The 15758-nt window shown below is 39.9% G+C and overlaps 1 protein-coding gene across 1 annotated transcript; it reads right to left on the minus strand.

Annotated features, from left to right (window-relative positions):
• Positions 1-3713: 3713 nt before the first annotated feature.
• On the minus strand, positions 3714-15320 carry LOC148213614 (uncharacterized). Its single transcript, XM_088131349.1, has 2 exons — positions 14648-15320; positions 3714-5492 (listed from the first exon to the last, which is right to left on the minus strand). Exon 2 carries the CDS (start codon positions 5442-5444, stop codon positions 3714-3716), a length of 1731 nt encoding a protein of 576 aa, XP_087987475.1. The 5' UTR covers positions 5445-5492; positions 14648-15320.
• Positions 15321-15758: the final 438 nt, after the last annotated feature.

Consider the following 15758-nt stretch of genomic DNA (forward strand, 5'->3'; position numbering starts at 1 on the left):
TTGGAGCCCACTTGGCAGTTATTCAAAGGTCCCACATAACCTTGAGGTTCTTGCTTGTGATAAATCTCCATAACTTACTGCCTGAAATGGGATGAATGAATACATAGCAAATTGTTTCCACAAGTGTGTTGACAAAGAAACAAAAGGAGCCATGTTCCAGCTGTATCAGGACTACATTGTTATGGGAAGAAGAGGCAAGTTCAAAGGAGACTGAGACAGGGCCCTTGTGATCCCAATGTCTCACCATTGATTGTGCTGTTGTTTTAAGTAAAACAGATGAGTTTAAAGGAGGAGGGGAAACATACCTTGCAGGAATTTATTCTCTTGTTAAATTTGTCTAACAGCATTGATGATAGTTTAACAGCCAATTTGACATCGGAAAGGTCTGTTTGTGCCTTTCGCTGCCTTGCTGAGCCCTCATCTAGAAACCTCTAGTTTAAAGGCAAAAAAGACAGGCAAGGAAATTTGAGACTGGCTGGCAATGAAAGAGGAGGTCAGCAGCTGAGAGAAAAAACATTTTCTGTAACTTGCCTTCAGTCAATTTAACTGCAAGACAAACTCAGGGTGATGAGAGCTGTACCAAGTATGTATGCGCACTGACATGTCACTGAGTGTGTTTCATGATTCATCAGGCACACAGTGATTGATTGGCCTTGCAGACTGGTGGAGTCCAGAATTTTTTTTTTTTTTTAATTTTAACTTCTCTCTGAAAAATGGTTTGTGATTCTTCAGGCAATTTGTGATTGAGTGACAGGCTGGCAACAGCTATGCTCCCCCCTTCCCCCCTTCCCTCACAATGTTTTCTATGCTTAAAGTATTTGATTGATGATTTATCATACACAGATTATTAACTGGCACTGGAAGAGTCCCATTTCTTTTTTACATCAAAGAATATACTTTTTTATTTATTATGTTTATTATTCATCAGGAAATGGACTTTTTCCTGATTGTCAGATTCTACCTTAGATAATGCATGCATATTCATGTAGGACTTGGCCTTTGATACATAATATAGAATAGGGCTGCACAACACTTCAGATCCAGTTCCAAAAATACAGAATCTTAAAAAAGTTTTTTTCTTTAGGGAATCCTTTCCAAAGTAACTCATCTTCTATGGGTTCTGGACCATGTTTTAGAGCATATAGTCCATTTATAGCCAGGCTACGTAGCTTAATACTAGAACATTTGATACTTCACAGGCATTGCACCCTGGCATTTTTTTGGTGGGAGGGGGGCAGCTGGGAATGACTCATATCTACAGTTAACTGAGAACAATCATCAGCCAACATAAGGCAGATTCCTATGTTCCACCACTTCATATGGAACCTGCCTAATGTTTTTCTATGATTTCACGTCATAGAAGAAAATTAAAGGCAAATTAAAATTAGGTCATTTTTTTCTAGAAAGCAGTTAATGTAAGATCACTGATCATCACATCAATGAGTTTGAAAACTACATGTATAAAGCCAAGAATTTAATTTCCTTCATTTTCTGAATGTCTCCATTTAATATATAGCAGAATGTAGCAAATCCATTTTTCCAACAACCCCAAACACTCTGATACTACACTTTTGAAAACTGGCAACAAAATCCCTGATTCTGGTAGCAGTTTTCCTCACTTTTTCATTGAAATAAGGGGCAAAATAGCTAATTAAGCCTTGGCAAAGCTTACCTATACAAACTTTCTTCTATTTAAAAATGCAAAGTCTTAGTGGAAAAAAAAGGACAAATCTAAATAAACATTTTCCTTTATTTTTGTTTTTGCTGGAAAAAACATGGAAAAAGTAGATGATGAAATATTTTTTATATTCTGTGTGTGGTAGTTCACTGCATATATCTCCTAGCTGGTGGAATGTGGCCAATAGTTTGTCCACTTGACAGGTACTGGTTAGATTAGTAATTGTAGCTTGGATAGAATAACACGCTTGGAATAAAACTGGGCTTTGATTGCACTTCTGACATAGTGGCCAAATTATGGCAATACCAATCAATACTGTGTCTTTACTATTGTCATAGAATGCTGCATTTGGCATGGATACAACTAAGGGTGGTAACTGAGTCTACTTTTTCTGTGTCTTACTAAAAAGTGTTATGTGAAAGTCTGATTTGACCAAAGCCATGATGGTCAGTATTCATCTGCTGATGACTATGGGCATTTGAAATGTAAGAGGAATAACTAGTAAAGAGAATTAATAAATGAAATGAAAGAAAGAAAATCAGAAACACAAATGAGTCAAAAACATTATACTTATTCATTTATTTATTGAGGAAAATGATCCAAAGCTCCATATTTGCGTGTGGCAAAAGTATGTGAACCTCTAGCATTATCAGTTTATTTGAAGGGGAAATTAGAGTCAGGTGTATCAATCAATGGATGATAATCAGGTGTGAGTGTGGGAGGTCCTGCCTTATTTAAAGAACAGAATTCTGGGTATTCACTATCAAAGTCTGATCTTCACAATACAGGTATATGGAAATGTGTCATGGCTCGAATAAAGGAGATTTTTGAGGACCTCCAAAAACAGTTGTTGATGCTCACCAGGCTGGAAAAGGTTAGAAAACTATTCCCAAAGTTTGGACTCCACCAGTCCGCTGTCAGGCAGATCGGGTACAAATGGAGGCAATTCAACATCACTGTTACCCTCCCCAGAAGTGGTTGACCAACCAAGATCACACCAAGGGCAAGGCACATAAACCTTCAGGAGGTCTCAAAGAACACCAGGGTAACATGTAAGGAACTAAAGGCCTCTCTTGCATTGGTAAATGTCAGTGTTTGTGAGACCACCATCATGAGAATGCTAAACAACAATGGTGTGCATGGCAGGGTTGCAAAGAGAAAGCCACTACACCCTAAAAAGAAACATTGCTGCCTACCTACAGTTTGCAAAAGACCATGTGGATATGCCAGAAAGCTATTGGAGGGATGTTCTGTGGATGGATGAGACCAAAATAGAACTTTTGGGCTTTAGTGAAAAGTGTTATGTTTGACAAAAGACAAATGTTCCAAAATGATAAGGCTACAGGAGTAGATGGTGTAAATGAAAAAATGTTAAAATATGGATGTGGTAAGCTTATGGAGTGGCTGCACAACTTGTGTAAGTGAAGTATGTAAGTATTGCATCTGTGCCTGAGGATTGGAAAAATTCTATTATTGTCCTCTTGTACAGCAGTTCAATGAAAAGAAAGGCCTCCAATGTTATAAGTCACCAACAGATGACAGTACTGATGTGCTAGAAGCTCTGATGAGTTCTTTAGCATTTGTTCCTTCACTTCAGTTGGTGGAAGCTGCTGTGAAAAAAGGCTGTGTTCCTGTTGTTTGTGAAATGGAAGCCTGCACTGAGTACTCCTCAGTGTGCTTTAAGCAATTCACTGTGAATGAATTTTTGACTGCCCAAGGAGTCCCTTCAACTGAAAGTCACTGCCAAATGCAGGTTGTTTATGGTGATGACTGTGCTGATGTGAGTACTGTGTGTCACTGGGCTAAAAAATATAAATATGGTAACGATGGCTGGTGTGGGTCTTCCGGGCTGTGTGGCCGTGGTCTTGAAGTCTTGTTTCCTAACGTTTCGCCAGCACCTGTGACCGGCATCTTCAGAGTGCAGGAGCACAGACAGGAGCAGTTCTCTCTGTGCCCAGGGTGAAGTGACCCTTCTGTGGGTATTTATACAGATCTGTGGGGGGTTTGGGTTACTGAGTGGCTGCTTGTTTTGGAGTCAGCATCTGTGTGTATTTTCCTGGGGATTAGGCAGGGTTTTTTCTTCTACTGAATTGTTAACGAGGGGCTGCTGGGGGTGATTAGCAAGTTCATTGTGTGAACTGTTCACATGTCCTGGTGGTTGAGCTGAGTTCGTTGACCTTTTGCAGGCTGTATTTTTCAGGATTGGTAGCCAGGTTTTGTTGATTTTTAGACTCTCCTCTTTTTTATTGAAACTGTGCTGGTGTTTGTGAATCTCAATGGCTTCCCGGTATAGCCTGGTATAGTGGCTGTTGGTGTTGTCCAGTATCTCTGTGTTTTCAAATAGGATTTTGTGTCCAGTGTGCTTGAGAGCATGTTCAGCTACTGCAGATTTTTCTGGTTGCTGTAGTCTGCAGTGTCTTTGATGTTCTTTTATCCTGGTATGGATGCTGCGTTTTGTGGTCCCGATGTATACTTGTCCGCAACTGCATGGTATGCGGTATACTCCTGTAGCGGTGAGGGGATCCCTTTTGTCTTTTGCTGATTTTAGCACTTCTTGTACTTTTCTGGTGGGTCTGAAGATTGTTTGGAAATTGTGTTTTTCCATCAGTTTTCCCATGCGGTCTGTGACCCCTTTGATATAGGGCAGAAATACTTTATTGGTGGGTGGCTGTTTTTCTTCTTCAGTCGCATGTTGCTTTCTTGGTTTGATGGCTCTTTTTATTTCATTCTTGGAGTAGCCATTCGCTTGTAGGACCCAATTAAGGTGGTTAAGTTCAGAGTTTAGGAATTGGGTTTCGCAGATCCGATTGGCACGATCCATGAGGGTTTTGATAATGCCTCTTTTCTGACGTGGGTGGTGGTTGGAGTTTTTGTGTAGGTACCGGTCTGTGTGGGTGGGTTTTCTGTAGACTTTGTGTCCTAATTTGAGGTCTGGTTTGCGTATGACCAACGTGTCTAGAAATGGAATTTGGCCATCCACTTCTTTTTCCATGGTGAATTGTATATTGGGGTGGATGCTGTTTAGGTGGTTCAGGAACTTCTGTAGGTCTTCTTCATCCTGACTCCAAATTGCGAAGGTGTCATCCACAAATCGGAACCAGACTGTTGGGGTAATGGGTGCGGTTTCTAAAGCCTGTTTTTCAAAATGTTCCATGTAGAAATTTGCTACGACTGGGCTCAGGGGGCTTCCCATGGCGACGCCGTCCATCTGTTCATAGTACTCATTGTCCCATAGGAAGTAACTGGTTGTTAGGCAGTGCTGAAATAAGGCTGTGATGTCTTCTGGAAAGATCTGTTTGATGAGTGCCAGGGTGTCCCTCACTGGTACCTTAGTGAACAGGGAGACCACGTCAAAGCTGACCAGTTTGTCTGTGGGGTTGAGTTTCAGGGTGCTGATTTTCTCGATGAAATGTCCTGAGTCTCTGATATGGGCTGGAGTCTGTCCCACGTGGGTCTGTAGAAGGGTGGCCAGATGTTTGGATAATTCATATGTCGGGGAGCCAATGGCGCTTACGATGGGTCTGAGTGGGATCGAGTCTTTGTGGATTTTGGGGAGTCCGTATAGTCTGGGTGTAAGGGCTTCTGTCTTGCATATGCGTTGAAGTGCGTTGGGGTGAAGGGAGGAGTTCCTCGTCAGGGTGTTGGTTTGTTTCATGATTTTGCTGGTCGGATCCCGTTTTAGTTTTCTGTATGTGGTGGGGTCTAGTAGTTCTCTAACTTTGTCTTTGTATTCATCTGTTTTCATAATTGACACACACATCAGCATCAGTCAGAAAATGAGAAGCCAGGACTGGGACAAGATTGACACCCTAACCTATAGGAAAATGGAAAAGGATATCATTGACCACACAACCAGGCAAAAGCAAAAGTTTAACAAATGCCAAAACAGTCAACCAAAACCGGCGCTGGATCCCGCCCGCATTGTCATCAATTTGACGGAACGCCAACTCGCGCCAGAAGAAACCGCCATCCTAGCCAAGGGAGGAAACTTTGCAATCACACCCCCCAGAATTCCTGTGGAAGATATCATCGCCAATGTGGAATCAGCCATCCGCCACTGCCCTGAAGAGGAAGCAGAGGAAATAAGGGGTGAGATAGCAAGGATCCTACGGAGAGCAAAGCCCCCCACCAGCAACATAACGAGGAAAGAGAGAAATGCCATAGAAACCCTCAATTCAGACCCTGATATCATCATCCTGCCAGCTGACAAGGGCAACGCCACGGTAATTATGAAAACAGGCGTCGCCATGGGAAGCCCCCTGAGCCCAGTCGTAGCAAATTTCTACATGGAACATTTTGAAAAACAGGCTTTAGAAACCGCACCCATTACCCCAACAGTCTGGTTCCGATTTGTGGATGACACCTTCGCAATTTGGAGTCAGGATGAAGAAGACCTACAGAAGTTCCTGAACCACCTAAACAGCATCCACCCCAATATACAATTCACCATGGAAAAAGAAGTGGATGGCCAAATTCCATTTCTAGACACGTTGGTCATACGCAAACCAGACCTCAAATTAGGACACAAAGTCTACAGAAAACCCACCCACACAGACCGGTACCTACACAAAAACTCCAACCACCACCCACGTCAGAAAAGAGGCATTATCAAAACCCTCATGGATCGTGCCAATCGGATCTGCGAAACCCAATTCCTAAACTCTGAACTTAACCACCTTAATTGGGTCCTACAAGCGAATGGCTACTCCAAGAATGAAATAAAAAGAGCCATCAAACCAAGAAAGCAACATGCGACTGAAGAAGAAAAACAGCCACCCACCAATAAAGTATTTCTGCCCTATATCAAAGGGGTCACAGACCGCATGGGAAAACTGATGGAAAAACACAATTTCCAAACAATCTTCAGACCCACCAGAAAAGTACAAGAAGTGCTAAAATCAGCAAAAGACAAAAGGGATCCCCTCACCGCTACAGGAGTATACCGCATACCATGCAGTTGCGGACAAGTATACATCGGGACCACAAAACGCAGCATCCATACCAGGATAAAAGAACATCAAAGACACTGCAGACTACAGCAACCAGAAAAATCTGCAGTAGCTGAACATGCTCTCAAGCACACTGGACACAAAATCCTATTTGAAAACACAGAGATACTGGACAACACCAACAGCCACTATACCAGGCTATACCGGGAAGCCATTGAGATTCACAAACACCAGCACAGTTTCAATAAAAAAGAGGAGAGTCTAAAAATCAACAAAACCTGGCTACCAATCCTGAAAAATACAGCCTGCAAAAGGTCAACGAACTCAGCTCAACCACCAGGACATGTGAACAGTTCACACAATGAACTTGCTAATCACCCCCAGCAGCCCCTCGTTAACAATTCAGTAGAAGAAAAAACCCTGCCTAATCCCCAGGAAAATACACACAGATGCTGACTCCAAAACAAGCAGCCACTCAGTAACCCAACCCCCCCCCCCCCAGATCTGTATAAATACCCACAGAAGGGTCACTTCACCCTGGGCACAGAGAGAACTGCTCCTGTCTGTGCTCCTGCACTCTGAAGATGCCGGTCACAGGTGCTGGTGAAATGTTAGGAAACAAGACTTCAAGACCACGGCCACACAGCCCGGAAGACCCACACCAGCCATTGTATGCCGGCCGTGAAAGCCTTCGACAATACATAAATATGGTAAACTGGGAAGAGCTGATGTTTGTGATCAAGAATAAATGAGATGACATGGGGATGATTTATGACAGCAACCAACAAATTTCACTTGGCATTTCATAGAAATATGTGGGTCACATTATTGATGCTCTTCAATATCGAAAGGTTTTGCAAGATGGGTTCCTCACATGCTGATGACAGAGATGAAAACTTCAAGATTTGAAACTAGCAGCAATTGTCGTCACACTACAAGAATAAGGTGAGGAATTTCTTCACTGCTTTGTGATAGCTGATTAAACATGGGATCATCATTATGATCTAGAAGTGAAGTTCAGTCAATGGAATATCATCACCTATGAGAAAAAAGAAAAATCAAAACCCAGGCTTTGGGAGGAAAACTCACAATTAGAGTTTTTTGGGATGCAGATGGTTTTATTCACATGGATTTCCTTGAATGTGGCACTACTATCAACTCACAGCACTACACTGTGACAAAAACTTTGAAACAATGATTAAGCAGAATTCAGAAGTACAAGAACATTTTGCTGCAACATGACAATGCTAGACCTCACATCTTATGAGCCATCAAGAAGACAACTGCAAGGCTGGATTTCATTGTCTTACTCCATCCGCCATGCAGTCCAGACTTGATGCCACCTTTTCCCAAAACTGAAGGAATACCTTTGTAGACTTGTGTCTGACTCAAACGAAGAGGTGGAAAAGACTGTCTGGATCTGGTTGAAGAGACAAAGTGTGGATTTCTTTTGTGACAGCTTTATGTTTGTCCTTCACTGGCAAAAGTGCATAGTGAATACTGTAGTGGTGATTATGTGAACAAGTAAATACTGGTAACAAGACAGCTCATTTCAAGCATTATTTTCTTGTTTTATTTATTAAAATATCTCTATTTAAATTGAATATCAACATCCAATAATAATTAATGCTCAATCCTACTACCTGTATAAACTGAATATCACAAGAATGCCTAATAAAGCACACCAAAAATTCCAATATCAAATTAAATGTAAGAAAAGAAAATCCTTGACAGATTCCACTATATTTCCTAACTGAAGGTGAAATGAACCCATGAGTTAATTGCTTGAGCAGAAAACCGGGACAGTACATTTTAATCCATAAAAAAAAATTTGCAGGAAACCTTTTTTTAAAATAAATTGTTCCAAAAATTTAAACTGTACCACATCAAATTCTTTTTCCACATCCACTGAAGCAACTACAGCCATTTTGTGATTCCCAGAGTGAAGTGCTAAAGAATCTACCAATAATCTAATATCAACACAAGCTTGGCATCCTTCCATAAAACCAGTTTGTGCAGGATTAATTACTGATGGTAATCTTTTCTGCAGTTTATGTGCCAAAGTGGCAGTCAGAATCTTTGCATCCATATCTAATAAAAATAACCGGTACAATTTCTAGGGTCCTTATCCATTTTTGAAATAACTGTCATGTAAACCTCATAAAATGACAAAGGAAGGGCCCTCAACTATGTGGGAGCCAATATCTCTTTTTGTTTTGGATACCTTTCTATAGAAACTTATCTGGCCCAGGTACTTCTCAAATTTCATAGATTCAACTGCATTAAATATCTCCTTCAAATGAATGATACAGCTAAATTCTTTGAGTAATCTTGAGAAAACTAGGAGGATTTATTCTAGGTAAAAAGCTATACATTCACTTGATAGGTATCTCCACTTTACACTACAAAGCATGTATAAAAATTCCAAAATTGAAAATCGCTTTTGAGTATTGTTCCTGTGGAATCTATTATTATGGGTATCATACTGTACTGTTTCAGTTGTTTTAGCCAAGAAAGCAGCATTTTTTTCTGTTTTTTTCTCTGTTCAAAATATGTCTGCTTGATACTTGTAGGTATTCCACACCTACAAAGCATACAATTGATTGAGTGCCAAGCTTAGCAGATCTAAAGGAAATAGAAATCAAACATATAAATCACAGTAAATAAAGGCACTGTACAATTTCAAAATATGATTTCTGGCAAACAAATACAAAGCTTCCTTTACATTCATTTTTAAATCACTATGTTCTTTTTTTCATCTTCCATGAATCATACACTACAGTCCTGTTCTGCATAAAAGCTTTAAACACATCCCAAATGATCCTCAAGAGATAGTTGGTCATCTATTTACTTGACGAAAAACTATCAAAAACTTTTTTTGTTGTTAATCAAAAAATGTTAATTGTTGCTTGGTAATAATTACAAATTAAAATACTACCTTGTGCCAATTTGACATTTCTTACCAAATACCACTGATATTATTACAGGTACATTATCACATATTGTAATGGAACCCATTAAAATGTCAATCAAATTAATTATATATTGAAATATTAAAAAAAAAAATAGTCCCACCGGAACATGGGCCATGAGGAGTTGAAAAAAGTATATGTTGCAGTGCCTGTCCTCTGGAATGAGGTTCCTCCTGAGATCTGGGAGGCTCCCACCCTTCTGGTGTTTTGGAGGGCTTTGAAGACCTGGCTCTTTGCCCAGGCCTTTGGCTAGGACGGGTGTAGCCCCCTTCAAGGAGTAGGTGTGTTTGTTGCTGCCTGGTTTTGCCATCTTGGCTTTTTTTTTAATTGCTCTGCTTTGTTTTTTATTGTTTTACATTTTTCCATGTTTTTTGTGAACCGCCCAGAGTCATTGGGAGTTGCGCAGTGAACAAATTGAATTAATTAATTAATCATTCTTGTTCAGTTTAATTGTCTCCATAGAACAACCAAATTGAATTCTTTAATATAAGCATAGAAAGTACTCCACCTCTGTAAATGATTTTTCTTGGAGACTTTATTTTGGTCAGTTAAGAATCCAGGACTAAATTAAAAACCAGAGCCATTGTTCGATGGCCCATCTGTAAACTAAAATTTAGCGGAATAGTTATGCCAAATGTTGATCAAAGCCATCTAACTATCATCCTTTTTAGTAACCAAGATTACATAACAACCAGTGGTATCCAAAAGTTATTGTTCAACTATAAAATTTGAAACTTTCTAAATTTCCTCTGGGCATTTTTGACTTTTCACTAATATGGATCTAATCAATCCAATTCTTTGAAAGTAAATGTTTCAATATAATGAGGGGAGGGGAAGGGATCCCCCTTCTCTTCACAGTACTATTATCATAGTAATCATTCATCATCAGCCCTGCCCTGGTAGTGCCTGAGACTATGAATAATGGCCTATACTCTCATAACAATGTTGACAGATTATATCTTCCAAGGAAGACTGTTGGGCGATGACTTTTACAGGTAAAACAAACTGTAGAGGACCAAAAATGAGTGCTTAATGATTACATCAAGACAAGTAAAGAAACAACACTGAAAAAAATCTCAGAGGGAAGGGCTATTTGCAGAAATGGAATCTAAACATGGCTAAAACAAACAAACAAAATTTTAAAACAGCAACAGCCTGACATGAGATTAGAAAATTGGAAAACCAAAGCACTCCATGGGCACTTTTTGAAATACACTGAAGGAAAATTGAACAACACAGGAACGGGACAGTGGCTTAAGAAGAAATCATTTAAAAAGGAAACAGAAGATATGTTGCCCAAGAACAAGCAGAAATGCCATCAAGGCAAAATTAGAAAAGATCAGTTTGGCTAATAAATACTGATTGTGCTGAGATAAGGATATAGCACTTGACCATATAATAACTGACTGCAAAAAAGGGCATGATTGATATGAGAAGATTTACACTGGCATTTACACTAGTAAAAAGTATGGATTCAATCAGTAAGAATGACTGGAACATGAAATTACAGATAATGTCATTGAAAATGGTTGAGCCAAAATTTTATGGGATTTCAAAACTCAGTCAGTTCAACGTCTGAACCATAACAAATAAATTAACATACCAGACATAAATGTCATTGAAAAGAACTATGTTTAATTTATTGATGTAGCCATTCCAAGAGGCAGTAATATTGAAAACAAGGAATTGGAAAAGATGACAAAATACTGAGATTTGCAAATAAAGATTGCAAAAATTTGTAAGAAGTTATTGATAATTATACTGCAAGGACTCAGAAAGAAGTTGGATTGTCTACATTTGTAGCAACCTACAGTTGTCCAAATATAAATTAAAGCACTATTGGGCATCTCATAGATAATTATAGACTATATTTATGATTCAAAGATGATTGATAGGGTTCATGAAGAAGAAAACCAGCCAACATCAGCTGTCACAAATGATTAGTGGAATAGGAATAATATTCCACTATTATTATTCCTATTCCACTAAATATTAGTGGAATAGGAATAATAATATTGAGACAAGCCTTACCTTTGCAGAATCCTTGTTGATATCTTTCAGCAAGGCTTGTACTTCTATGTGTTGGCTTATTGACTGTTTACAGTAGTAATACTTTTAACAATTTTGCTAGGAACAGATGTTACCATGTTATTATTCTCCAGTCCTCAGGAACAGATACCAATATTAAAGAGAAGTTGCATATACAAGTAGTCCCCCGTTTGAGAATGAGTTCTGCTCCCTAGGTCTGTCCTTAAGTTGAATTTGTATGTAAGCTGGAACAGTATTATTGTATAATACTGTATAAGTGATATTGTGTAATGAATCCACAATTTGTATTTAACTTGAATCACTGTGTATTTAACTTCAATTTTGCTACAATAGGCTCAGTTCTTAACTATAGGTAGTCTTAACCTGGGGACTACCTGCATTTGGAAAAAGACAAAGAATTTCCTATTTAAATATTAAGAATTCTTGAGAATAAATGTCTGTATCCAGGGATTTATTTATTTTAATTTTGCAAATGAGCTATAACTATAACTTTTGCTACCTCTATTTGACTCATTTCTTTAAAAAAAATGCCTCAGGTGTAGGCATCTGTTCTGCATTTTCAGCAGAGAAGACAGAAACAGAGAAACCATTTATTTTATGAATGGTTTTTTTAGTTTTAGTTTATACTCCTATCCTCCTTTACCACAAATGAGATATCTACCTTCCAACAGCCTCCCTGGTTGGATATTTCTGAATATATTTGAAGATTTTTTTTGTTATTCATCCTAGAATTCATAAAGTATTTCGTAGCTGCAATTTATTAATGGAATGACTTCTGGGTTATGCCAGATGAGATAATGAATATGTGCTAGCAAAATATCAGCACACATTCATTGCCTCATGCAGCATTACTTGGAACTCATATATATTATTTGAATATTCTTTGCCATGAATTGTGCTCCAGATGTTTTGGAACTACAACTCCCTACATATCTAGGTAGCATGAGGAGCATCAGATTTAACCCCTTGATCTTAGATAGCAAAATAGTACCTCTGTAGCATTCTGGTTATAAAGAAGGATCATAAGACGATTGCTTCTTCACATATAATAAACAAATATTTCTCTAAGAATTGAGGGTGAAGGAGCTAACTCAGTCTTCTCCTTGATATGCTGCCTTTCTATATACAGGGATTTATTCATTTATGCAGAGATATGAATATCTGCAATATGAAATGGCACTGCCAAGATGAAGGGTTATCACCTTATTTGGCCTAAATCTCTGATGGCAAGTCGGAATCACAAAGCATCGAAATGACTATAGTAAACTACTGAACCTGTATAGCCTCAAAGGGCAATTTCACATATTGACTTTGTTCACACATCACACTATATCAGGAATTCTCAAATTGTGGGTTGGCCCTCTCCAGGGGGTTGTGAACAGCTCAGAAAGTCACAATTTTTTAAAAGGTTGCCTCAGGCATGGTAGTCAAGCTTGGACTTTTGAGTCTTACTAAGCTTATGAATCAGTTTTCTATTTGCTTCCTTTTGCCAGATCTATAAGGGTCCCATGAACAGCCAACAAGGCTAATGTCACTTTGAAATGCATTTTTATAAAACTTTATAAAATTTTATAGTATAAAATAATATACTATATTATTTTACAAACTTTATCCATTAAAATCTGCTTTGTCGGAAACATCAATAACCTTTTATAATTTACTTTTGATTAAAGCACAATGTATGCTTCATAGATTGGGGCTTTTAAAGCAACTGAAATGGGCAAAACTTATTTCTGCAAAATATAACTGATCCCTGTTGGCTATGACAAACTATTATCAGATATTGGCAATCCATTGACATGGACATCTGATAGTTAGGTTCAGCCTCTCATGGAAATATTCTGTTTCTCCAACATTTCAGGTGGGATCCATCTAGCAGCAGCATCTGTAATGTTTGCATGGCTGGTGGAAGTGTGCTTATCAATGAAGTTCAGTATTTCTTTCTATTCTTTTAAACGCCTAGCTTTTCAAAATAGGAAGTCTTTTAGAAAAGCTAAAGGTGATCATCTGTATGGCACAGTTGACAAAAGTAAACCCAAGTCAAGAAATTATGACAGAATTTATATATCTTTACTTTCATAGATATTTTTGTTACTGGAGAAGAACAGCCTCAGAGTATTATTTGATAAAAAACAATGTTTGCTAAGAATATGGAGCCAAGCAAACTAAAGTGACATCTGAAACCAAGGCATGCAAAAAGGTTGTAAGGGTCTATCACTGTTTTCTTTGGTAATATAGATTAAAATTTATTTATTAAAAGTGCCCAACCCTAACCCCAGTGAAATCATTTATCTCGTTAAGGGTAAGTGCCAACCCTAACCTCCATGGAATAATTTTTCACTTTAGGGGTCACAGTACTGCCAAGTTTTACAACTTCTACAGTAAGCCTTAATGTGATTTATTTGGATCTGATTTAATGTAGTTTAAGCCTAAGTATGGTTTCTTCAATCAAGTGTGTTTAAAAACCCATAGTTCAGCTCAGAATATAAATCCAAATACTTTTATTCGAGGTGTGCAACTAACTTTTTAAAAGATCCTAAAAAGCAACGTATTAATGAAACAAACTAAAATTTGGAGATGTCTCATACACCCGTCAGACATCCAGGGTCCACGCTGCATAGATGCTTGATGCTAACTCCCGATTTATAGTTCAAAATAATGCTAAAGTCAAAGGTTAACACCAGGAATGTGTGTTAAGTAACTTCATCCTCCAAAATCATAATGTATTAATACAGGGCGCTTAGTACAGAACACAAACGGGCAACAAGTTCTTATTAGTTCTTATTACAAAGGCTGCCTAAGTACGTATGAACGATGTATTTCCGACACAACACGTGGCCAAAAAGAATGAAAAATAATGACCCTTCAACCAATTATAGAAAGCGTTTCTGCCTCCAAACGCTGCATGCAATTAGTAGCAAGATCCAACAGGTGGCACAAAAGTATTTGAATTTTATATTGATTCACGGCGGCTCAGTCTCGCCCTCCCTTTCAATTACCGAGAGCGCAGTCGTCCGCAGCGCCCCAGCGGCTGAAGGCGGCTAAGCAAAGCTGGAACCCGTCGCCGCTGCTGGCGCGGTCCTTCCCGTTTGCTGCTATTTCTGAAAGCTGGGAACAAAAGCCCCGCCTTGGGCTTCCCCGGCCCGCCTAGCAGCCCGGAGGCCTCCTTGCACGACGGGCCTCTTTTTAGCATCAGCGTCAGTGGCGGGGACGAAGCCGGGACGAACCGAGATGGGCGCAGAAGCAGCGACAGCAAGGACGGGCATCCTCTTTCGCTGTTCCCGGAGGGGCGGGGGAGGAGGCGAGGCATCTCCGAGGGCGGCTTTCCCCAAGGAGGAATCGCGGGACGACGGGAGGCGCAGAAGAGCTGAGGGAGCGCCCTCCTCTGGCAGCTGCGGGGATTTCACGGCGGGGGACGCGCGCCTCGCCGCTTGGCTTCTCAGCCGAGCGCGCTATTCTCCCACCGCTGCCTCCGGTGTAAGAGGGACTCCCCCTGGAGCTGGCGGGAGGTTAATGTGCCGCGGGAAGCCGTAGCGTTTCGAGGGCTGTGCTACCACGCGGGGAAAAGCTTGCTTTCCTCCTCAGGCTGCCTAAGCGAACCTACCTCTGTCCTAGAGGAGAAGAGTGCGCAGCAAGGGTTTCCTCGGAGGAGGCTCTTCTCGCTGAGATGAAGAAAGGGGGGATAGCAATAAGAGCCCAATTTCTCTGTGTAAAGCAGTGTTTTTCAAACTTGGCAACTTTAAGGTGCATGGACTTCAACACCCAGGATTTCCTAGTCAGCATGCTGGCTGGGGGATTCTGGGAGTTTAAGTCCACACATCTTAAAATTGCCAAGTTTGAAAAACACTGGTGTAAAAGAATACAGTAAAGAAATGGGTGGAACTGAGAGCTGGGCTTCATGTTTCCCTCCAAGGTTACTTTTCTCGTGGCATTGGACACTACAAGCCCTCCTGCTCCTTGCCTGCAACCAAGAGCCTTGCCTCAAGACTGGCCGGACCACTTGATTGAGGGAATACACACTCATAATGTAACCAGGCACGGTTACCCAGATCTCATGAAAACCATCCTTTTAAGGTGGAAGGGATTGGCCTTTTAAGAACCTGGACTGAG

Source organism: Python bivittatus, unplaced genomic scaffold (genome assembly GCF_059951505.1).
Source record: "Python bivittatus isolate LINGU-HERP-01145 unplaced genomic scaffold, Pbiv_v1 ctg000960_np1212, whole genome shotgun sequence".
NCBI classification, from domain to species: Eukaryota; Metazoa; Chordata; class Lepidosauria; order Squamata; family Pythonidae; genus Python; species Python bivittatus.